General features: G+C 40.9%; 1 protein-coding gene across 5 annotated transcripts in view; it reads right to left on the bottom strand.

The window, feature by feature from the left end:
* dicer1 (dicer 1, ribonuclease type III) overlaps positions 1 to 25,458 on the bottom strand; it is an 89,524-nt gene that overhangs the window by 43,103 nt on the left and 20,963 nt on the right. For all 5 annotated transcript variants that reach the window (XR_007033011.1, XR_007033010.1, XM_047341742.1 and 2 more), the window contains exons 7-19: positions 22,499 to 22,667; positions 20,869 to 21,341; positions 16,669 to 16,801; positions 15,972 to 16,214; positions 15,703 to 15,857; positions 15,479 to 15,611; positions 13,861 to 13,936; positions 13,595 to 13,734; positions 12,040 to 12,213; positions 11,673 to 11,886; positions 11,400 to 11,553; positions 5,774 to 5,956; positions 4,308 to 4,413 (exon numbers count right to left, since the gene is read on the bottom strand). Coding sequence is in view for 3 of the 5 variants with exons in the window: in XM_047341742.1 (XP_047197698.1) it covers positions 4,308 to 4,413; positions 5,774 to 5,956; positions 11,400 to 11,553; positions 11,673 to 11,886; positions 12,040 to 12,213; positions 13,595 to 13,734; positions 13,861 to 13,936; positions 15,479 to 15,611; positions 15,703 to 15,857; positions 15,972 to 16,214; positions 16,669 to 16,801; positions 20,869 to 21,341; positions 22,499 to 22,667 (2,353 nt within the window). In the remaining 2 variants the exon portion in view is untranslated. The remainder of the gene's footprint in view (positions 1 to 4,307; positions 4,414 to 5,773; positions 5,957 to 11,399; positions 11,554 to 11,672; positions 11,887 to 12,039; positions 12,214 to 13,594; positions 13,735 to 13,860; positions 13,937 to 15,478; positions 15,612 to 15,702; positions 15,858 to 15,971; positions 16,215 to 16,668; positions 16,802 to 20,868; positions 21,342 to 22,498; positions 22,668 to 25,458) is intronic.

Below are 25,458 nucleotides of genomic sequence, written 5' to 3'. Positions count from 1 at the left end.
AAAAAAAATTCTACTGCATAAAAAGGTTCCTAGGAGCCATATATTTGAAAAACCAAGGCTCTTCCTAGAGCTGGCTTCATGGCAAATGGAAGTCTCCTCAGCAAGAGACATGAAAGTCTGCTTGAAGTTTGCAAAAAAGCATCTAAAGCAAGTACTGACACATCATTAATGAAAACCTGGTCCAGAGATCTTTTTTTAGTTTGAGCCAAAAGTTAATATTCTATGGAGGACGATACATCACTTAAGTATAAATACATAAATAAATAAGGAAATAAATACAGAAATACAGAAATAAATAAATAAATACAGAAATGTATAAATAAATGTCTTCAATATATTTCCACATTTATTTCCACATTTATTCATTTCTGTATTTCTGTGTCCGTATGCTAATGAGAAAGGTGGGCCTAACCTCAATCTCATGCAGGATTGGTCACAGGAGTGTGGTGATCCAGTCCTACTACTTCTGCCTTTCAATGCTGACTGGTGTCCAGTAGCTGTTTGCAGTGTTGAGCCAGTTCACACTTAACATGAACTAGTTCAAGTTCAGAGGGTTAGGGTAGGTTATTTTTTTATTGGGATGATTTAGGTGTCGGTAGTCCTGACTGAGCGTCTCATGTTGTACTGAGCACAACATGTTGACAAGTCATTTTTCATGATGTTTAAATGCAGCCTCATAAACTCTGGAGCGATTCAAACTAACACTAAGTGACTTCATGTACTGATCAGGTCCTGATAACTAGTGATGAGTGTTTATTAGTTGGATTGAGAGCAGAGTGGAGGAGGACACAGAAACTCCAGCTCGGTACAAACCAGCTGCAGCTTCTGCTCTGATCATGAAGCAGCGGCGTTGATTACTGAGCAGCTGTGACCAGAGAAACACTGTTTTAACTGTTTCCACTGTTCTACAAAGTCACTGACCGGCTGCTTCACGGTGACAATCTCTGATTCTCACTGCGTGTGTCACTGAACGAGTGAGTGGTGGTGTGGGGGGCGTAGCCCCGGGGGCCTGTGTGTGTGTGTGTGTGTGGCTCAGTTGACCAATCCTGCTCGAGACTGAGGTTGGGACCTCCTACCTCATTTACATATGGACACAGAAATACAGAAATAAATAAATGTGGAAATAAATAAATGTGGAAATAAATTTAAGACATTGATTCATTTACTTCTGTATTTATTTCCACATTTATTTATTCAGAGCTCGTCTCCGTGAAGCAGCCGGTCAGTGACTTTGTAGAACAGTGGAAACAGTGAAAACACAGAGTTTCTCTGTTCACATCTGCTCAATGATCAGCGCCGCTGCTTCATGATCAGAGCAGAAGCTGCAAGTGGTTTGTACTGAGCTGGAGTAGTTTGTACCTCCTACTCTCTGATCTCACTCTAACTAATAAACACTCATCACTAGTTATCAGGACCTGATCAGTACATGACGTCATTTAGTGTTTGTTTGATTCGCTCCAGAGTTTATGAGGCTGCATTTAAACATCATGAAAAATGACTCGTCAACATGTTGTGCTCAGTACAACATGAGACGCTCAGTCAGGACTACTGACACCTAAATCATCCCAATAAAAAATAACCTTAACTAACCCTCTGAACTTGAACTAGTTCATGTTAAGTGTGAACTAGCTCAACACTGCAAACAGCTACTGGACACCAGTCAGCATTGAAAGGCAGAAGTAGTAGGACTGGATCACCACACTCCTTTGACCAATCCTGAATGAGACTGAGGTTAGGACCGCCTTTCTCATTAGCATACGGACACAGAAATACAGAAATAAATAAATGTGTAAATAAATAAATGTGTAAATATATTTAAGACATTTATTTATACATTTCTGTATTTATTTATTTATACTTAAGTCATGTATCGTCCTCCATAATATTCCAAAAGAGAAATGATCCAAAGCACACAGCTATGACCATGCTTAAAATTGCCCCAGCCAGAGTCCTGAGCAGAAACTGTTGAAATATCTCTGGAAGGACATGAAAATGGCCACTGAGTGTTTGGGATTCCATTGTGTGGATATTTTCCCACCAGGTAATAAACTCGTGATGACACCAGTGTTATCAGTTACACCGTATAATTTACAAGAAAAGACGTGTTTTGGCTCAGCGTCTGTGGAGCTCTTACTGAAATCATTGTTAGATTTCACTACAGGCAGCTTCATTTTTGTGGTGCATTTTAAGGTGGGTGGAAAGTTTCCTATTAATTAGCTGGATTTTAAATAAAAATTATGCCGATCCCTGTAACGCTTGAGACACACAGGCTGCAGTTGTGAGGTGGATCTGCTATGTCTCGCGGCTGTCTGTTGTTCACACTGGTCTGTCTGGTTCAGCAGCGGTGGGGTACGTACTCAACTTAATGCCAGGACGCTACGGTATGAAGCTGTGCATCTTCCTGTCTTGCAATAACAATCAAAGCCTTGTTTGAAAAAAATGAATTGATGATTTGGTCAACAGAAACGCAGAAAGTGCTTTTATTTTTAAATGTGTACAGGATATTTATGTACGGCACATATTCGACAGATACACATGGCACAGGGTTCACAGCAGAATAGACAGTGAAAATGATCTTTCATTATAGTTTTAATGTCTATCTGTTGAATTTATGTCACAAACATAAATGTTTGCAACACTTCCTGTACCAGTATCAAGATAAAAACACTGCAGTGTTTCTGTTGACTGAATCTATTAATTTGTTTAAAAAGGGCTTTTATTGTGAAATATTTGCAGGTGTGGAAGATGCACGGTTTCATACTGTATAATACTTGTATTTATTTAAGTACACAGGACTAAATTTACACAAGGAAATACAGTATTTGTATTTATGGCCATTTTCAAGGCAAACACTATGTAAAAACATACTGAGAAGCTAAATATTGTGCACAGATTCTATATATATGAATATTTGTATTGAACAGATATTAATGTGAATATTGTGCATTTAATTTCTTGACAAATTAAAAAAATAATAAATCCTCCTAAGTGTTTTTTTTTGGAAGATATCTGGAGTGGTAGATCTGGGCTTAAATTTGGAATTAAAAAGTAATGTAGAGTTTGAGGCACACAGTTCACCTGCCACACAAAACAAGAGACGTAACATGACGTGCACAGCCAGGACATCAGAGTGACAGTAACCGCGACCATCCAGATAGATGATCCGACATCATCGATCAATAGCTAAATAAATGTGATTGTCAGTATACACAGACTCGGACTGGAGAGAAGTTCTTCCCGCAGATTATGATGCCAATGCACTGTTTTCACTTGAGTGTTCAAGAGGAAGCGATGCCCTGTTTATCCAGGAATATGATTATTATTTCAGCATGTTATTATAAAGTTCTATGTGTAAGTGATTCGAATAGAGCGGAGGAGCAGATTCTCTGGTTGACCAGCGTGGAGTAATGCGCCCGATGCAGTGGCACTGCTAAGTGGGGCCAGGTGTGGCCACCCTGATACAGTAAAGGCTATAATCAAAGTTATTCCTTTTAACGTCTTCCGGTTTGATAGCGTTGTGAGTAGACGTTCGAGCAGTGATGACAAGTCTCCGCTGTATCATTAGCGGTGTTTGTCTCCACTATTTTTCAAATGTTTACTCCATAGAATAGACAGCATCGTCACTTGAGCTAAACAAGGTGTGGGATTTTCTGGTTTACTGCCCCCACCTCAGGAGACGCTGCCACAGTGTGCGAAATTACTCATTAATCACTATATAGTGCACTATTTGTTTGCACATAATGCATCATCAAACTGTGCAAGTATATTTCTACATTTGAAGATAGTCTTTCAACATGTTTTTTTTTACCTTTTATTAGTATTAATAGTATTAAAAGTATTAATAATAAGTGTAAAATAAACATAAAAAATTTACTCTGGGATTTTCCACCAGCCATCGTTGTTGTACGTCATAATCCTGTGACAATGACGTCATTACCGGCACAGAGAAAACTCCCAGAGTAGAGTCCGAAGCGTTTTTTCTTTTCCCAATGAGCTCAATATATATAGTGAAGTAGGGGAATACTGAGTGAGTGGGTGATTTCGGAGACAGGCACGGTGTGTACCGTGTATTATATCAGACCTGACTAATTGATTACTAAATTAGTTGCCAACTATTTTTTATAAACGATTAAATCAATTAGTTGTTACAGACCTTAACCATGGGTATTGAACACAACAAATATAGAAACAACTAGCCTCAGAATGGCTTGATAATTAGGAAAATCAAAAACTGTCTGACCAGGTATTCAGATCCACATAAACAGACAGAGAGGAAAGAAAGAAAATACTGTTGATCGCAGTATTACCTGTTTGTTCTGCAGGCTCTCCCACTTGGCCTTCCTCTTCTCTGCACTGCTGAGTGGCAGGGCTTTTCCCTTCTGGTTGAGGTGCCGAGGGGTCAACAGGTTTAGTCTGAGAACAAAAACAGTTCCAACTTTATCCCTGTCTAAAATTGTGTGTAACAAAATTGGGAGGAATTCTTACAAAGTACTGTGATTTCATGAAACAGTGCTTTAAAATTTGGTTGGTGCTAATCAGACCAAGACTGTAAGAATGAAGCAATGGCTAAAATTCTTAACAGTTTTTTAAAAGAGTTTTGCATTTCTATAGTACAAGTCAAACATATAATCAAACTCACTATGGTCAGTTATAACGATAAAAATCAATGCAGCACAACCAGGGATACTGATGTTGTTCATCTCATTCTTCATCCTTGTCCAAACCTGGCCCCTGCATAACCCACAATGCATCTTAAATAAAGATGAAATGCTTACCGGTCAGGATTAACCACAATGACGGTTAAGATTACAGTGTGAAATTTAAATTTTCACTAAAACTGCAGTTGATTATCATGGTGAAAAGCTCATACTGTCCAGCATCAACCAGTGAGCAACGGCGTCCCACACACAGGACTGCTGGTGCAGCATGTGACGTGGGTTTGTTATGTGAATGTGTGAAGTTTACTATGTGTTTGTTTGATTCGCTTGAGAGTTTATGACACACAAATTTAAACACATTGAAAAAAAGTCCAACAATTTGCACGCAGCTCACCTGCAACACACAACACAAGAGGTGATGTGCCTAGGCAGAATATCAGGCTTAAAGTGACAAGAACGATCCAGATTCATGATCTGACATCATCGTTTAATAACTAAATGAATGTGATTGTCAGTTTGTGTGAAAAGCTCAGTTTATCCATCAACACATAACACATTTGAATTAAGCAGGTTTTTATAAAGTTCTACGTGTGAGTGACTAGAAAAGAGCAGAGGAGCAGTCGTTTGTTGACAGTATTGCACTTCAGTGTAGTGGTGCTGCCAAGAGGGGGCCCGCTGGGTTTTTCACAAGCCTTAGTGCATTGATGTGGAGAGCATTGATGTGGAGAGCGTCAAAAATAATCAAAAACGCTGATATTTTATCTTTAGCTTTTAGCCTTAAGTAGAGATTAGCAGCAGGCTAGAGATCTGGTAAACTCACTTCCTTCTGTCTCCACATCCCCAGATCTTTACTTTTCAAACTTGTTGCCTTCAGACACAGTCAGCACTGGGTAAAAATTAAATGAATAAAGGACATTTTATCGGACTTCCCATAGCTCCCTCTGAAGGCAAAGAAGTTTTAATACAAAACATATAAACATACTCTGATGTCAAAAAACAACATCCCCTTTAGGACAATTTGATGAACCAGTTCTTTTGCACAAACTCAGGAAAAGTAAACAGAAAGTAGAGAGCAGTTTACAGGTATATTTCATTTATATCTCTGTACTACTGACCTGGAGGAGGTATGATCAACATCCAGGAGAGGCTGATTTAGGTTGGACAGATCCAGGTTGTACTTGGTTTTGTAGTACTCAGCAAACGTCTCGTATTCGGGTGAAGGAAACTTGCTAAGCGGCGTCAGGTCTGTGTACACATCGGCGACATAGAAGCGATGAGGCTGGTCAAAGTTACGATACCTGGGAAAAGAACAGTAAAGGTTATTATAAAGCTTAAACCACAGTCATTTAAACCCACATATTCTATATCTTTTTGCAGCCAAGTTTCAGTTAGACAGTAAATCAAACTGATGGTCAGTAATCAGATCATTAATGAGGATTTGGGATTGAGTGACCTAATATATAATAAACCACATTTCATCCTATTTTTTGGTACCGATATAGTGGTTACATCAACTTTTATTAGGTTTGAATATATTACTTTTAATATATTTATTTTGGTTTTATGAATTTAGGTTGTGGGGGGGCAGACACAGTTTCTATAGGACATTGTGGGGTGGCTGCTCTAATAGAGCAGAGAAGCGTGTAAAACTGCAACTCTGCCTCCTGGTTGCAACTGTGGACTGTCATGGTGATGACTGCCTTAAAAAATTCTAGGGATGAGTGTAGACGTGACTCCAAATTAGCCTCAGTGGGTCAGATTATAGCAGAATTAGGAGATGAAGAATGGTAAATGGTTTCGTATTTATATAGCGCTTTTCTAGTCTTGATGACCACTCAAAGCTCTTAGCAGTACAGTTTTTTTTTTTTACATTCACCCATTCACACACACATTCATACAGTGCATCTATTAGCAGCACTTTTTTGTTCTATGAGGGGCAATTCGGGGTTCAGCATCTTGCCCAAGGACACTTCGGCATGCAGATGGGGAAGACTGCCGAACTGCCAACCTTCAGCATGAAACCGGAAGCGACACAATATGCTCACCATGGCATGTCAGCAAGTCAGAAGACTTCATCCAACTGATTTTGACAATTTAGTCTTGAAAAATGCAATTTTACCTTGCAGTTGGTTAGAAAGTGACCAGAAAATAATCCACAATCAAAATGAACAATGTACAAGAGTCAGGACTGTGGCAGAGAGATGTTGAATCTATTATGTCATATTCTAAGCAGTAGTGTTGTACTAGGCTGGTTATACATTTTCCAATAAATTAATCATTCAATTATAATCATCATTTTACTAAAAGAAACGATTTGAAACACTAGAGTCTAACTGAAAATTATTAATAACTAGACCAGCAAGCAGGTATGAGCAGGCCCTCGACTGGCCACAGTGGGGGAGTGACACAACTGCGATGAGGCCGCCGCTTTCTGGCCAACTAAACATAAACTAAAGCCGTTGTCAGACAAAACCCATAGAATTGGGTCTGAAATTTATCCACTCTGCCTTTCAGACATGCACAACACAAGCAGGAGGTTCTCTACACAGACACGCTCACAACAGCATTAAATCCGCCGTATAATTCAGGGCAGAGGTGGAGCAGCTGGGTGCAAAAGGCAGAGGCAGGCAGTGACGTATTAACTCTGCTGCGTAGATCACGTGATTTTGTTTACAGCACCCAAACACAGGTGTCAGCTCTTATTACCTAAAACTCTCTTGACATCTTTGTCGGTGTCTTCTACAGCCCAATCCCATTTCACCCCTTGGCCCTACCCCTTGGCCCTACCCCTTGTTCTTGAGGGTTATCTTGCCCCTTGAAACAGAGTCACAAGGGGTAATGGTTCAAATCTTCCCCTACGAATTGGGACAGCACTTCAAGAAGCCGTTACATCATCAGTAGTCGTCGCGAAAACCTGACACGTCATCAGTAGCCGTCGATGTAAACAGATGAGACAAAAGGTTTTGCGAGGATGTCATTGTAATAACATTGTTGAGATCTTAAATAAACCAACACTATTGTTTGCAGTTACTAAAGTAACAAACCTATAATAACCAAATAACATCTATGCTAATGCAGTTGAATCAATGACATTTGAAGTTGAAACGCTTGGATGCTCTGCATTACTTCAGGTATGAATCAAAAGCACAAAGCTTCAGTTTGCTAGCAGGGGTCTGTAGGCAACCCTGCCAGGATGCTTTGTTATTAGAGGAGCAGTTAAGTTCAGTTCTAACATCGCTGCTATACGCGGGTTCAATAAAGTGCATCCCCCCTATTCAAAGAGGGTCCAATGCATGTCTGAAAGCAGCTTAAAAGGCACTCGCTTGGGACTCAACAGGAAGGATGTTAGAGCATGTTCCTGCGTCCATCGTGTGTCGTTGAAGGATGCTTGACGATTATGTCTCACGATTCAGTTACAAGGTCTGGAGTTGACTGTGAAAAAAATTCAGGTTATCCCAATGACATTTGAACCAGAAGGACTACTTCCCGTTTCAATAGGTGGCGCTGATCAAGCATTTTGCCAGACCTGCCAGATATTGTCTCTGGGGTGTGTTTTTCATCGTTGGGGTTCCAATTTCTGGCAGTTTTGTAAGCCTGAGAAGCTTGGCAGTTGATCCCCCTGCCCCTAGGTCTAGGGGAGGCTTAGTATAATTATAGATTTGCCCTATATAAGTAAGTATTTTATAATGAATTACATTGTATGCCATTAGTCAATGTTATGAGGGTCAGTAACTTGTTTTACAAATCAGTACATACTGTACATGCATACAGGGGTTGAAAGATATAGTCTTAGTTGGGGGTGGTGAGGCTGTCTCACCACCCCAACTAAGTTTTTCCAACCACTTCAATGCCTTGTCTGATGACTCTCTGGCACATCCAGCAGATACATCTGCAGCACTTGATCTCCCCTCCCAGCATCACTCTTTGAAAACAACACCTGTTGGCCCTGAGCCCCACGTCCCTCAAGTGGATATCAGTGTTCCCGTAACAAATCAGACTGAGCGGTTCCCATCAAGAGCAACATCCTCACACCGTCATAGAATGCTGAAAGAGGCTGTGCGCCAACGCTCAGGATCTCTTCCTTGCCCTGAATTGGGAGAGAATCCTTTTTCCAAGTCAGAGGTCGCTCCTTCCTCACATAGCTCACCTGCACATCACTTCCTCAGTAAGTGGCTTCCACTTCCTGGAAGCAGTTCAGGCTCACTCCTGCCATGTTAACGCACAGGGGTTTTCTCCTCACCCTCTTTATTCCCCACAAATGCTTATGGAAAGCCCACTTCTTCTATGCAGTAACTTAGCCTCCCCGGATTTACGGTCCCAGTTATCCTTGGAAAACTCCCAGGGCTGTTGAGCTCAGTCCCTCCGTCCATAACCCGACTGATAGTTTATGTGGGAACCAACGACACGGCTAGTCAGCAGTCTGAGCTCACCAAGAAGGATTTTGAACAGCTTCTCCACTTCTTGAAAACTTGTGGTAAATCTGTCTTTATCTCCGGTCCTATCCTCAAACTGGTCATTGGAGTAGGGCGCGTCAGCAGAATCCTCAGTCTTAACAGCTGGCTCCAGTCCGCCTGCTCAGCTCAATGCTTTGGCTTTGTTGACAACTTCAATCAGTTATGGGGGCACTCTTCCTTCTTCACAAAAGATGGGCTCCATCCCAATGTGCTGGGCAGCCGAATGCTAGTGGCTAACATACAGCATGTTGTACATTCTGCCGCACGAGACTGACTGTTTACTTTCAAGACGGCCCCTAGAAACATCTTGCTCGAGTGCAGCACCTCGGAGTACTACTCCCACTAGCGTCCCCAAACAGCCGCACCAGCCACCAACTAATCAATATAAACAGCATCTGAAAAACATTACATTATTTCACTATAACTCAAGCATCCTTTCACCATATGTCTCTAACAATAAAAAACAAATCATCAACCATCACAATCCCATCCATATTCCCTGTCCCTTAAAATTCTGCCCCACTCCCATACACCAGGTATTTTTTACAGGGCATCCGGAAAGTATTCACAGCGCTCCACTTTTTCCACATTTTGTTATGTTACAGCCTTATTCCAAAATGGATTCAATTCATTTTTTCCTCAAAATTCGACACACAATACCCCATAATGACAAAGTGAAAAAAGTTTGTTGAAAATGTTTGCAAATTTAAGTATTCACAGCCTTTGCTCAATACTTTGTTGAAGCACCTTTGGCAGCAATTACAGCATCAAGTCTTTTTGAGTATGATGCTACAAGCTTGGCACAGCTATTTTTGGGCAGTTTCTCCCATTCTTCTTTGCAGGACCTCTCAAGCTCCAACAGGTTGGATGGGGAGCGTCGGTGCACAGCCATTTTCAGATCTCTCCAGAGATGTTCAATCGGCTCAATGCTGCAGGTATTTTTCTGTACCCTTCCCCAGATCTGTGCCTCAATACAATCCTGTCTCAGGGGTCTACAGACAATTCCTTGGACCTCATGGCTTGGTTTGTGCTCTGACATGCACTGTCAACTGTGGGACCTTATATAGACGGTGTGTGCCTTTCCAAATCCTGTCCAATCAACTGAATTTACCACAGGTGGACTCCAATCATGTTGTAGAAACATCTCAAGGAAGATCAGTGGATACAGGATGCACCAGAGCTCAATTTTTAGTTTTTTATTTTGAATAAAGTTGCAAACATTTTATACAAACTTTTTTCACTTTGTCATTATGTGTGTAGAATTTTGAGGGGAAATTTAAAAAAAAATCCATTTTGGAATAAGGCTTTAACATAACAAAATGTGGAAGCGCTGTGAATACTTTCCGGATGCACTGTAAGTGTCAGATCAGGTACAACTTGGATAATATTAGGAGGGACACCCCAGTTCTGTTCAAACAATGTTTTAAGTTTGTATATATATATCATATTTTAATACCTGTATTATTGTACACTCTGTCGGTCCCAAACTGATTCTGTATTATGTGCCGACTCAGTTTGCAATGTTTTGGCTACAAATGTACAATACAGAAAATACTGATAAAAGGGCTTTTGAGCCCTAGCAGAAAGTGTAATTTATATCTTTGGATCATGTGCAATTTCTTTAAAAATAATTAAATGTAAAAAGAATTTCAAAAAAGGAAATACTCTAGGGGGCACCCTTGAGTCATTTGACCACACCCAATGCTCAAAATTCATATTAAAAATTAGGTTGAGCATATCTTGATAAATGTGCCAAGTTTCATGAGTTTTCAAGTACCCCTAGCCACACAACAATTGGTCTCTCGCACCTTTGGTGCTAGGCCCTAATAATAATAATAATAATAATAATTTTATACATTAAATGCTGTGCATTTAGCTGTCAAAGACCCATTCCTGAACTGTGTGTCCTTTAACATGGATGGACCCTTATTTTACACCTTTCTGGGATTTAATTTGAGGTATTGGTCCCCCTAAGATGATATATCAGTGGTTTAAAGTCGAAAAAACTGCTGCAATGTGTATTTCCATGTCCTCTCTTCTGCCTCTCTCTGGTGCTCCAGACAGAACAGGCTGTTTTCGCCTGCCTCATTAATTATTAATGAGCCCCTCTTCTGATTGGTTGACTGCACTTTGAGTGACACGCGACCAGCAAGTACGAAAAGCGACGTTTCAATAACATATTTCTAAGAATGTTCATGTCCATGTTAAAGCGCACACACAGTTCAGAAATGGGTCTCATCATCATAGTTTTTGTTAACAAATGAACACTCATATAGTGTAATGGTACCTTGGAATGATGACAGCATCCTGGTAGTCCTCCAACTTGAAGGTGAAGGGGTTCTGTTTGGTGTACTGAGTGGTAGGAATGCCAGTGCGGGCCTCAGACTTCTCAATGTCCTCCATGAACTTAAAATCCATATCAAGTGTGTTGGAGTCCCCAACTGAACAAAGCGATCAACCAGAATAAAGAGGAAAGTAATTGGTAATGAACTGCCAAGTTAAAACATCTCAAACATACCAACATCTGGGAAAATAATACATCGAGTGTAGATCGACTCACCAACATTCAGAGGTAGAACGCAGTAAGCAGAGTCTGCTAGCGTGGGCTTGAACTCCAGTGCAGGTTTCTCCAGGCGGAGTATGTGGGAAAAGATGTACTGGTGCAGGCGGGTGATGAGGTTGAGCTGGTTGGATGTGAGCATGAAGCCAGACTTCTGCAGCTCAATGGAGATGGTCACTTCACCCGAGCGAGTGTACACTGGGAAATAAGGGATCTCAACAGAAGAAGAGCATCAATTACTATCCATGACCAATGATTAGAGGAACATTCAGGAGCCATGTCTTTGTTTTGATAATAAGTAATGCACAGTATTCCCAGAAGTCAAACATATTAGCTTTGTCTAAAAGAGCAGAGGAAGGCAACATACTCGAGGTATGGGTTTGGCAGTAAGGATGCCAAAGCACCTGGTGGTGTCCTCTGGTGGGTAGAGCTTCCTTCTGCGGAAGTTGAGTTCATCTGGGAGAGGGGTGGTAAGGACCATCCCAATCACATATAGATAGTATATGTCTACAGCATAACTGTCCCTCAGACACACTGGTATCTGGAGAAGACAGAAGGTGACTATTTACAAAATCCTGCAGGGGGATTCCAGCACAAAGTTTCTGACAACAGAAGGTAAAGCAAAAAACGTTTAAACATACTTAAACAATTAAAAATAAAATGATCATTTGGATTATTTCAACTTGATATTTCTACCATTGTAGAGTACAAGAAATGATAAACGATACAATTACAGAAACTAAAAGAGACTGACAGAGGGTGTGATGACCCCTCCCACTTTGCTTGTGGTTCTTGTGGGCTGTGTCCGAAATCATCTACTAATCATTATATAGTGCACTAGATGGAGGGGTGGGTGAAGTGTTTGAGACCACAAAACACTTTTGTAGTTTCAGGGGTAAACAGCGTTGCAGCCAAATCTAAGACAATAAAGTAACTTGGGGACCATGTCTTCAAACGTTGTGCTGTCAAGCGCATAGAGGGCACTGGAGACCACTTACAAAAAATAAATAAACTCTGTTCACCTCCAAACTTTCATTTCCAAATGATGTTCCGGAATAGAGGTTCGGATACTTGTGTGTGAAGTAATCTCTCAGATTTTTGTAGACATAAATACTGCGCCGACACTTGTGTGTAATGCTGCATGGTGGATGCACTGGCACTGATAGAAGAGTATGCGAATAGAAGGATTAGTGTTCAGCAACTATGAAGATTTCCTGGCCAATAATGATGACTGACTCATCAGCTGATACAGATTCTATAAAGCTGTGATCCTGGATCTTTGTCTGAGTCCAGTATACCAATACAGCACCATCCCAGTACAAACACAAGTACTCACCACTCTAGGTTAATTTGCTGACATTTAGTATGAATCCTACGCAGTGTTATATAAATTAGGCACCTTGTCTATAACATTGATATTAATAGCTGCACTACACAATGTACAGACACAATAAATATATAAGTTCAATAGGTCTTATTTTACAACGACATTATCAATGTATTATTTTGCTGACCTGCATCTCTTTTTATAATATTTTCATCAATAAATAACATTCACCAGTGCTTAAAAGTTAAAACTTTTGATGCTTTCATATTTTAACAATGTAGAATATTTAATATTTAAGACAGCATGCAGCGGTGGTGAATTATACATTTCTAGTTGAGAGTACATCAGAAGTTTGCATTCTTCACGCAAGATGTCCATCTCTCATAAAATGAGCATCCAAAAGGTCAGTCAGAGTGACAGTCAAAAGTATTTCACAATTTGTCAAATGAACAACCCATAGGAATATGTTCAATGAATATTGGCTCTACTTTTCTTTTTATTGTTCATTATAGATGCTTAGTTATTCTGAACATCCAGAAAGAGCCAGGTAAGTCTTATTGTAATAAATGAGACTAAAGCAGAATTCATTTCTTACAGCTTTAGGGTAGCACTGCCTCCTTTTGGTAGAACCAGGTCGGCCTGGGACACTGGTCTCCTCCTCATCATGAAGGTCCAGCTCCTCCTCATACTTGACAGTCTCCTTCCCCACGGGCATCAGGTGATCATCCAACTCACCTGAGAGGAAAGGAAGCAAAATAGGCAGCTAAAATGGATGTAGGGAAAACTTCCCCAGAGATTACAGACGTGCAGTGTAAAAGTTCTACAGATCATGCATTTACAAAATATCAATTCTGGTTTTACCCGTTTTGTGGAGTTTCTCACAGCATACTAGTGCAACAGCTTTCTCTGCTAATCTGGCACAGGTCATTGTAGGACCCTGTCAATGACACATCCATAAAATGAATGAACCTGAAGTGACAAAGGGATTCGTTTTTATTAAATATGAGGACGGACTGAAAAGAATATGCCACATTAATGCGTGCTGAGGAACTCATATCTATCTAAAATCAGCATTATACTTTCAGCACAAGGAGATTCCCCGCTACCCTCACTTTTACAATTCAGAGAACAGACAACAGCATCTGTTCATGCATAGATGTCCAAATTTTGATATCATTCGTAGAAGGCATGCTCAATCCACTGTGATGTATGGAGCACGTCCTCGGAGCATTTGAGGTGTGGAAATTTCTTGATTCTAAGATGCATCGCAGTGCGGACTTGGACGACTCTGCATCGATGCAGTGACTGAACATAATCGATTCATGTTTACCGCTACGTTCATTGTTTTAGCGATGTCCCGCTGATGAATAATTATAACACCGCTGCCTCAGGACCATGACAGACACTCATTAAAGGTCCGGTCGTCCTGTGTCGGAGTCTCGGTCGGAGTCTGCTTCCTCCTCACTCCGCCTCTGACTGGCGCTGACTCTACACTTAATAAACAACATCACTGATCACAAGTTATTAGGACTTACTAAAGTTAACTTTGTGTTTGTATGATCCTCTAGAGTTTGAGACACATGTTTAAAAACACCGTGCACAAGCATTCCCCTGCTTCACACAACACGAGACGTAATGTCACTCGCACAGTCAGGACATCAGGGTTAAAGTGACCGGTACGATCCGGAGACATGATCCGACATCATCGATTAATAAATAAATAGAAGTGATTATCAGTTCATGTGAAGAGGAACAGAGACGAGCCCACACACACGCACACTCCTGCAGACAGAAGTTCTTCCCGCAGATTACGACGCAACGCAGTGTTTTAACTTCATTGTTGCAGAAGAAGCAACGCCCCGTTTATCCAGGAACATAAATATGAATTCAGCAGGTTTTTATAAAGATCAGTTCTAAGTATGAGTGATTAGAAAACAACAGAGGAGCAGAATCACTTGTTGACCAGTGGAGTAATGCGCCTCAGTGTAGTGGCGCTGCTCAGGGGGGGCCAGGCAGGGCCACCTTGATACAGTAAAGGCTATAATTAGAGTTCGTCCTTTTAAGCTTGATGTGCAGCACATAAGTCTAAACTGAATTAATGTCAAATCAGTGTGGAGAGCACTGACCACTGTTTTATTGAACTGAAAACCTTATTTTGAAAATTACAGCACAATTGTAATAACAGTAACAGTCTATAATACTTTTTAAAGCACTTTCTAAATAAAAAACAGAGTTAATGCTTGTCTGACTGATTTGAATAATTTATGAAAATGCAGCCATGTGCAGTAATTATAAAATTGTGGATGTGATACATTGAAATGCATCGTGAATCGAATCATTGACTGTTCGTGAGGCTAGTGAAGATGCACACCTCTACCAAGCATAGTATAAAACAAACAACTATGCATCTGTGGTGTCTACAGCTGTTAGGGTAGGCCTCCGCAACAGACATTTTAAAAATGTAGATATTCTTCCTCACCTTAACAGGGACTCGCAGAGGGGAATTGATGGGTAAGTAGAGTGTGGACTGGAAGCATCCGTCCTGCATCTCCAAAGTTTTACATTTGGGTGCCAAGTGGGTAAATGGATCGCTGGGTAGCCGAGCACAATACCTGAACATCAGAAAAAAACTATGTTGAAAGCTGAAGCTGATCAATATGTGCTCATGTTATCTTGATTGTGAACTGAGAAACATCACCATACCTGTTAATGTGCCCAATGGCTGTGTTAATGGTGACCTGGGGACCTCCATCCTCAGATCGAAGCACATAAGGTGGAAGGGTGTTGTCATCATCCAGAACCTGCTCCACTTCAAAGTCACTCACCTCCACTGACTTAGAACACTTGTTCCTCAGGATCTTTTAAAAAGCAAAATAATTTTCACTTCCTCATTTTGCTCCACTTTCCACTCCTAACATTACGTAGATACTTAACTACTCACTAAATCAAACTGTACAAAGAGAAAGGGTTACCTTCTCTATGGCCTTGTATGTAGCGAGATCTTCCTCGAAAGCTTTGGTCCTCTCACTGTCAGCCAGCATTATATAGTTGGAGACAGGAGCCCGAGCTCTGCCTTTGGACTGGACGTAGGACCTGTACTCAGTGGGCAGGTCAAATCGCACTACCAGGTTACACTTTGGAATATCCACACCTTCCTCCACAATGCTGGTGGCAATAAGGAGGTTGGTTTCATGAGCCCGGAATTTGCGGAGAACCTGAGAGGGGAAGGGGGGGCAGAAACATAATGGTTTACACCCACTATAGCACCCTCCTTTTGCTCTTCCATTGGTCAACTTCTTTGGGCTTGTATCTCAGAAATCAACTTTCAAGTAAGCTTACCTTGTGTTCTGTACGACAATTTATCAGTTTAGTCCACATGTATCAAGATATTCAAGATATAGTGGTGTTAGCTGCCTAGCTGGACAGTTAGTTAAAATGACAAAACTGCTACAGCCGTTCATTTAGTAAGTTAATTAAATTACAGCTAATGACATTTTATTTTCTATTGATATATATTTATTTGTCTCAAACATTTTAAGTTCAATCATACCTCAAACAATTTCAAAGTAAATAAATTAAAGAGAGGAACAACAAAATTGAAAACAGAGAAGTGTGTGAAACATGAACATGGATATTCATGTGAATGTTATTTCCAAATGGTCTGTGTACCTCCTCTTGTTTCCTAAACTCCACCTCCATCTGTTTGTTCCGTGGCTGGTTTTTGCCAATGCTTTGGCCAGTTATGAAGTTGCTGCTGATATAAGCCAGGTCTGGGTCCTGCTTCCCCGCCTCTTTGATAAGACTGAGGAATAAACACAGAATAAGATAGCATGCTAATTATAACACATTGGGATAATGATTATGAAAATAATTGGCACGTTTTTGTAGGAACACAAACATTTAACAGATTTTTTATTTATATATATATATTAAATCCTGGTTAACTATGGCTGTGTCTTTCTTACCCAAGTTATTTTTTACAAAAGGTAAAATGACAAAATAAACATTTTCATAAAATAAAAAATACTAACACCTATGTCGCTCGTTATTGCTTTGACACGGTCTGAATTATGTGCAAGTGGGAGCTTTAATGCTGAGGGGAGCTGGGTTTGCTCTGAACTAGTTTTTTCCTTGTCCCACGAATGTTAGTGTTATTCTTAATGTTAGTGGACATCACTCTGGTGATGCCATTTCTAACGATTCGGCATGTTCAATGTGTTGCCAGCTACATATCCGATAGCAGTAGCACAATGTCGGCTTTTGTACAATCCACTTGTCATGCCATCGTCGTTATAGTTGACTGTGAAACTAAAGTGTTCCCACACAGCAGACTTAAATGATAAGGGAGGGTCTTCACACTCGACAGCCCATTTGGTCCTTCGCTTAAGTTGTCCCTCGGAATTTGAGACCCGTATGCACACAAATAAGTTCCGCACATTGACTCGCTGCATTCGTTCTGGGTACACGTGCATACAGAAGCGAAAGGCCCCCACTGGAAATTTTAGGTTTGGATACATACCGTACCGTTACATCCCTAATATACATACATGCAAAGCCCCAGAGTCAACTGAATTCTGTGTTAAAAACAGTATATTTAAGTTAACAGAATTACATTTAAAAATGGACAACAGCCAAAAGACATTTACTAAACATTAAAGGCCAGCAACATGAATTTACTAAACATTATCTATTTTGTACACTGCATTAAGTACAGTTTGTATGATCATGAGAATCCTGAAAAAAAAGTAATGTTATTTCAAAATTGTGTTATATATGCCTGGAAATTATAAGAAAACAAGGTGAAAAGTTTAGGCAAAACAAAAATGCACTACTGTAGTCAGGAGTGAAAGAAGGGTAGTGGTATTTTCTGTGTTTTCCCTCGAATTTAATTTAAACCCAGTGTTACTCACCTAAAAGGACAAAGAAAAACAATTGTGAGCGTAAAAACTCAAGGTGCTTAGAAATACAAAAGCAGCAGGAAAAAAAACTTTGCTCACCTTTCTAACAATTACTGAAACATTTTATCGCATAAAAATTGGATGTTTCAAATTATGATCTTTGAAAAAATGACAGTAAGATCACAGGGCCTCTTTCACCAACCATTCTTAAGAAATTTCTTCTGAAAACCTACTCAGGCAGTATTTACGAGGATTCTGATTTCTCATCTGGGATTTGTTCTTATGCAAGAATATAATCTACGCACACTCAAGAGCACTCTTAAGCACAATTGACTACAGACATGTTTGTGTTCATTATAAAGTTGTGATATTAATTAAATTACCATAATATTTTACCATTTATAATATTTGGCTGATGTGGTTATTCTTATTTTAGAATGAAAGACTGAAACGTATCACTTAAAAAGACAGACAGGTTTCAGCAAGGCCGTAGTTATGAAGTGAACTTTGGGGGGGGACCAAAATCGCACAACTCATTAACACACGATACATTTTTTATGTATTTTGCTATTTAAAACAATGTTTTATACTTTATTGTAAGTCTAGTGCTTGGTTATTTTATATAACTTTATATATTCATTTTTTTATATTTTACAATACAATTATATAAGTATATCAAATTATATAAAATGTATATAAATATGTAAAATATTGAGATACAAATTAGGGCTGTCAAAGTTAACACTATAATAACTAGTTAACGCGAATTCCGATTAACGTGCGCACGTTCTGTGATTATGACCCTCTGCCCATCCCCTAGTTTGTGAAATCAGGAAGCTATGGAGCAGTAACGTTGTGGATGGCAAGCAGAAATGAGCCTCAAATGGATTAAGAAAAGGGTCTTTTGAATGGCAACTTCAGCTTCATGGTTCTCGAGACAAGACCAAAGTTATATGCATTTACTGTCGATATGAAATGAGTTACCATCGGAGTACATCAAGTCCTAGATACCACTTGCTGGCCAAGCATACAACTTTCAACAGCAATAGCTAAATGGGTGGCTACAGCTTGCAGGCCGATTAACATTGTCAATATGCCCATCTGTTGTTTCTTGTTGGGCTTAAGTTTGCCATGTTATGCTTTCGGCATATTTTTTGAGCATGCAGTACCTCCGAGGGTATTCTGGAGAATAGTACGGATAGAATTTGTCTTTGTTTTTCGATTGTTGCAAAAATAATAAACACACGTTGTATAAAGCAAGCATATCTATCCACTTCCATGTTAACAGTATTAAAACTTGAAAAATAGCCCTTTAAAAAGGTACATTTAGAAGAGTTAAAAAAATGTGTGATTAATTTGCAATATATCACGAGTTAACTATGGACAATCATGCGATTAGGCGCGATTCAATATTTTAATCGAGTCCTAGTACAAATACATGCAGGCCAAGTCTGTATAATTGGATTCGACTGGTATGATGTCCTTATTTGGTTATAATTATCAACATTGGTTCCTTGTCTTACTCACCTCCATGTCACCTGCTGTCCCTGCCTTGACAGCATTCTCTCAAGCAGTCGTGAGTCTCTATTCAAGAGGCCAAAAACCTGTTTTTGAGGCCACTGTGACCTTGACCTTTGATCATGGAAATCTAATCAGTTAAACGGCCAGTCTGAGTGAATTGTACCAGATGAAATGAAATTCCATAGGGGTAGTCCTAAAATAGCACATTCACAGGGACGTGAGGTCACTGTGACCTTGATCTTTGGCTACCAAAATCAAGTGAATGTTTGTGCCAGATATGAAAGGATACCTTGACGGCATTCCAGAGGCATAGAAGTAGGTGATATTGAATATACTTGTTCCACGTGAGATGTATTAAATGACTATGTCGCGACCATCGAGGGCAAATTGTCATGTGAATGTTTTAAGCCGTCAGCATGAAATTCTCTGAGTTTCGCTTCTCATGCCCCTCTCACAGCAGACAGCTCACTCCCCCGCCCATCCAGAAAACTCTACTGCACACATCTGTATTTTTGTATCAGGAGAGGAGGGAAGAATCAGTTTACAAATGATGATAGTGAGTGGCGTTCACTTTTGTGTGTGTTCGGAGCGAGATCTCACACACACACACACACACACACACACACACACACAGTAAGTGACTTTGTTGAAGAAAAGTGGTAACAAATTGTAAAAACAGTTTCTCTATCATCCACAGCTGCTCAATGATCAGAAGGTTGGTTTGTACCAAGCTGGAGTTTCCTGTGTCCTCCTCCACTCTCCTCATAAGGTCACGGTTTCATAACGGTAAGAATTGTAAAAACTACAATATCTAATTATGGAGTCCTGCCTCTCGCGAGTCACGTAATTTGTGTGTGCGCAAGCAACTGATACATTAGTTGAGAAGAGGAAAGTGACGTAACAGCCTTGTTTCCAACAACGCTGGACAAAAAACCCCATCGGAGGAGTTCACAGCGAGAGGAGAAATCCTTGTTTAGTTTCGGTTTCTGATCATAACCATCATCCCATTTACCGAGCTGGTAACATATCCTGTGCCAAATGCTCCAACCCTTCCTGCCAGCTTTTTACAAAAAAATATGTACAACATGTAGAACAGTTCCTTGCTGCAGTTACTGCGCTTGTTGCTTTTCGCAATTTTCAAAGATTTGTACAGCAAAAGTCACATTGCTTCCCCCCCCCCGACCCCTAACCCCCCAAATAACACATCCCTCCACGCCAAAACTCTTGCTTCACAGAAAACACTTCAGTAGTTGGTTTTAGGACAGACTGCACTATTACAAGTCCCTGATGTGTACACAAATGCATTTGGGAATTATTGTGGTTAATGTATTTTACACACCAGAGTGATAAAATTGGTTGAAAGTAATGGTAATTCATTGGTAAAAATGTATCGAAAACCTGAAAGTACAACTCTCACACCAGAGCATAAATGAGGAAAACATAAGCCTACCGGTTGAGAACAACAGCTGTGTAACGCCTCTCCACAAAGATGATCCCACACAGAATGTTGGTGAAAGGTGAGGGAAAGTTGGATTCAGGCCTCTCTTTGGACTCCACCTCCTCATCCTCATCGTCATCCTCTGAGTCACTCCAGGACACATAGTTGTCCTGGTTCCGATTGTTGTACCACTCCACGCTTTCAAACTGCTGCCTCTCAAAGGGCTTGTATTCGTGCAGGATTTCAAGCAGCCGGAAGACCTTAGGGGTGACATACTTGAGGTCCAGTGAAGCGGGGGAGAAGTGCTCTTCGCAGAGGGCATGCACTTTGCGCAGGATGGTGTCAGTGAAGAGCAGGAACTTACGGTTGAGCTCTTCCTGCTCATGTTTGATATACTTTTGGAGCTCCCGCACCATAATGCCTGCCGCCTTATCTGCACACCAGGGCCCCAGCACCTGCAGCACAGCCCGGCAGTCACTCAGGATCTAGACAGGATAGGGACAGTATAAACAGCAGTGTGATCAGGTGTGGTGCTCTCCAGCTGAGGTTTTTTTCTCACCACTGTCGGTTTTTCTGCAATATTGTCTGGACCTTTCAATTCAAAGTGCTTTGAGATTATTTACAGGGCTCCAGACTGCTACCATTTAGTACATTTTTTGGGAGACTGTGCCACTAAATTTTAGAACTAGGCGCACCACTGCGACTTGCAAATATATAAAATCATCACGTGAAGGCTATCAGGTGAAATACCAGGAGCGACCGAACATGTGTGTGTGCTCCCAGACTCCTCAGACTGGGAGCCAGGTGGAGTCTATAAATGCATACACATACATAAAGGCCCCGTCCCCAACACGCAATGATCATTGCCAATGCTTCAGGATCAGGGCAGAAGCAGCAGTTAGAGTTTCCTCTGTCCTCCCTCCACACTCCTGCTGAATTGCGCTCACTTTAACTTATAAACAGTAACAATCATCACAAGTGATCCGTACATGATGTTTACTTAGAGTTTGTTTGATTTACTTAAGAGTTTATGTATTATGAGAGGCTGTATTTAAACAATGAAAAATGAGTGGTCAACATTTTGTGCTCAGTACAACACAAGACGTGACGCGCACAGCCAGGACTTAATGGGTCCCTGCATGTGGACACAGTGGAGGACCTGATTAGAATAAGTTTTGATGGAACTAGCTTGGAGGAGGTTGATGTCAATGAGGCTGAACAGATGAGGTTCAGTCAGGGTTAAAGAGCTAAAAGGTCCAAATACAAGGTTTGGCCTTCAGAAGTGCCAGACCCTAGTGGTCCTCTGGGGGATGTGCTCTTAAGGGAGGGGGAAGGAGAGGCCTTCTGTAAGAGGAAGTTCCTTGTTTACTTGTTTTGTTTGTTATTTTGTAAATGTTCTATTTATTACCAAAACATTTATCAGTGAAACAGTTAAAATGGGAAAAAATATGAATGTGTTGCGTTGCATGTCGTAAGTGGTGCGCCTAAACCTTTCAGTGCTACTAGTGGAAAAGGTTAATTTAAAATCATGTCAACTATAGTATAACAGTATGACTTTAGTTACCTTATCTATAGACAAGATGATGGGTAATTAAATTAGTCTTGGGTGTTAATTACAAACAGTATGGTATAGTCCTCTGACCTGTTTGGAAATTAATGTAGGATTGCGATCCTCCCTGTCAACAGATATGTTGCAATCGTTCAGGAAGTGGAGAGCTTCGTCCAGTTCCATCAGCAAATGGGAGGAAAGACCACTCTTGTCCAAATAGGGGCCGCAGTCCAGCACCACTTCTCTTGGCTGAGAGGAGTATCTGAAACAGGTGGACAAACAAAACTCAGCTTAGACTTCAGCATACAGTGTTACTGGCTTGCAAGTCTTACCATATTTCATTCATCTGTTGATTTCAGAAACTACTTCATTGAATTAACTGTATTCATGATCAAGGTGGATTTTGACCATGCCTGATCCCGTGTGTAGCCATGGCTAGAGATGGAACAATAACCGATTTTACAATTAACCATGGTAAAATTCACGATGTTTATTATTACCGTGTGACATTTTGCTCTTATCTGCTACACACAATAAGAGACGAGCCATGATATCAGGGTTAGTGACCAGAATGATCCGCATTTATGATCCGACACCATCGATTAACTAAATAAATGTGTTAGTCAGTTATCGACAAAGATGAGCAGACACACAGAATCCTGCAGAAAGGAGAGACTTCAAGACTTAATTTGCCATGTGCACAACAATTACATACAGCAGTCGCTGGAAATTAAATTCTTGGGTCGTAGGCGTCCTTCTAGCCATGCGCACAAATATTTGAAATCAAAAGCAAAAAAAAAATTTAATATAAAAAATTAAATAAAACTAAAGTAATAAAATTAAATTAAATAAAAATACACCTAAAATACAAATTATAAACTAAAATAAAATATATTAGCGAGTAGAATGAATGAAAGAATGTAAGTAATACTGATTAGTGGTAGTGTAAATATTACAAGGTGCAATCATATTGCAGGAGTAGGCAGTTTAGAGGAGTGACAATCTTATGGTAGTTGAGGAGTTTTAATAGTCTTATGGCCTGGGGGATGAAGCTGTCTGAGTCTGTTGGTGCGGGCCTGGATGCTGGGGTCCCATCGGCTAGATGGCAGCAGGCAGAACAGTTTATGGCTGGGGTGATAGCGATCTTTAATTATCCTGTTGGCCTTCTTCCTAAACCGCTGGGTGTAGAGGTCCTCCATGGATTGCAGCTCTGTCCTGGTGGTGTGCTGAGCAGACTTCAACACCCTCTGTATAGCCTTAGGGTTCTAAGGCTATACAGATGATCGCCAGACGATCTCATCGTCGCTGGTGATCAGGCCGATGACAGTACCTCCACTCCCGTGAGTTGCTCTCAAAGCGTGCATAGAAGGTGCTCAGTTCATATGGGAGATATGCAGACCTCAGCACTGCTGGTCTTCCTTTTGCAGTCTGTGAGGGTTTTTAGTCCAGCCCACATGTTCTTAGTGTTGGAGCCCTGGTAGTGAGACTCCATTTTGTCCCTGTACTGTCTCTTAACACTGCTAATAGCACCTGTACTTCCTGTACTCCTCCAAATCACCTGAGTTGTAGGCGTCGGTCCTTGCTTTAAGTTTGGCATGGATGTCACCATTATCAAGTGCTTCTGGTTCGGGAATGTCCGTACAGTATTCTTCGGTACAACGTTATGGATGCATTTGCTGATGTAGCTGATGACCGCGTCCGAGTATGTGTTTATGTTGTTGTCCTGAAACACCCACCACTCCGTAGTGCTGAAGCAGTCACGTAGCGCCGAGTCAGATTGGTTGCTGAACGGTCCGAGTTAGGGATGCACCGATATGGAAATTCTTGGCCGATACCGATATTTAAAACAACAATCTAGCCGATAGCCGATACCGATATTTGTTTACTACTTCAATAATATGAAAAACAGAAAAAGTGACAAGTGTAACTTTAGATGCCATGGATGTTCACACCGGACCCGCATTTCTCCGCGCCGGTCAGCCCGCGATTCTCCGCTTGTTGTTGTATGTAACCCGTTCAATGTCGGGTGTCGGGGGTAAATGACATATTCTCCAAGCAAGCCTTTAGCCCCCCCCCCATCTCTTTTTATCTATATGACTGCTTGTGTGGCTGTAGTGGATGGGCAGAGGGGGACATTTAATTATGTGATTGGGAAAATTGGGAAAATTAAAACTCCAGGACAACAGAAGGGGAATACAAAGTATGGGATGCATATTTGATCATTTATATCATATAAAATATGTCATATATATATCGTTTAAAATCATTTTTCAGTCTGTTTCCTGGCGCGATACGCTCGCTCGCACGCCAAAACCATCGGTGAAGGGCGCTGGCACGGCACCTCGCAGCCCATGTGAACCGCACAAAGGTTTAACAGGGGGTGGATCTGGCTTTCCTTGGCGCTGCGCTGCGCTTCAGCGCCCGGTGTAAACCCGGCGTCAGTGTACCATAATCTGGATTCCAGATTGGCAGGCTGCAGAAAACATACCAATGAACATCGGCCAATGTTATCGGTGAAAGTCAAGTTTATTACCGATACGCTGATGGCAGTAAACGAGGCGAATATCGGCCGCTACCGATATAGGGCCGATACATCGGTGCACCACTAGTCCGAGTTACCGGTCTGTCACGTTTGAGTTTTTGCCTATAGGAAGGCAGCAGCAGAACTGAGACATGGGGAATGGGGAGCGAGGGAGGACCTTATATGCACCCCGAAAAGGTGTGTAAACATGGTCGAGTGTGTTCTCACCACGCGTAGGACAGCTGATGTGTTGATAGTATCTCGGCAGGACTTCCTCAGCTTTGAGTCATTAAAATCCCCGGCCACAATAAACGCTGCCTCCGGCTTTCAGGTCTCTGTTCTGTTGATAACTGTATGCAGCTCGATGTTTCCACAGCCTTACTAGGATTCTGACCCGCGACCCTCGTTTCCTTCATCACCTCCGTGCTCCAGGTATAACAGGTAAACATCGCCATGTTCACTTTTGATGGTGAATAAGTGTTTTCCACCATTGACTTGATGTGTAAAAGCTGTTCTCTATGATATTGTATGA

This window comes from Hippoglossus stenolepis, chromosome 10 (assembly GCF_022539355.2).
Source record: "Hippoglossus stenolepis isolate QCI-W04-F060 chromosome 10, HSTE1.2, whole genome shotgun sequence".
NCBI lineage: Eukaryota > Metazoa > Chordata > Actinopteri > Pleuronectiformes > Pleuronectidae > Hippoglossus > Hippoglossus stenolepis.
The sequence above is the reverse complement of the archived record's forward strand: the minus strand, read 5'-3'. Positions and strand labels throughout refer to the sequence as shown.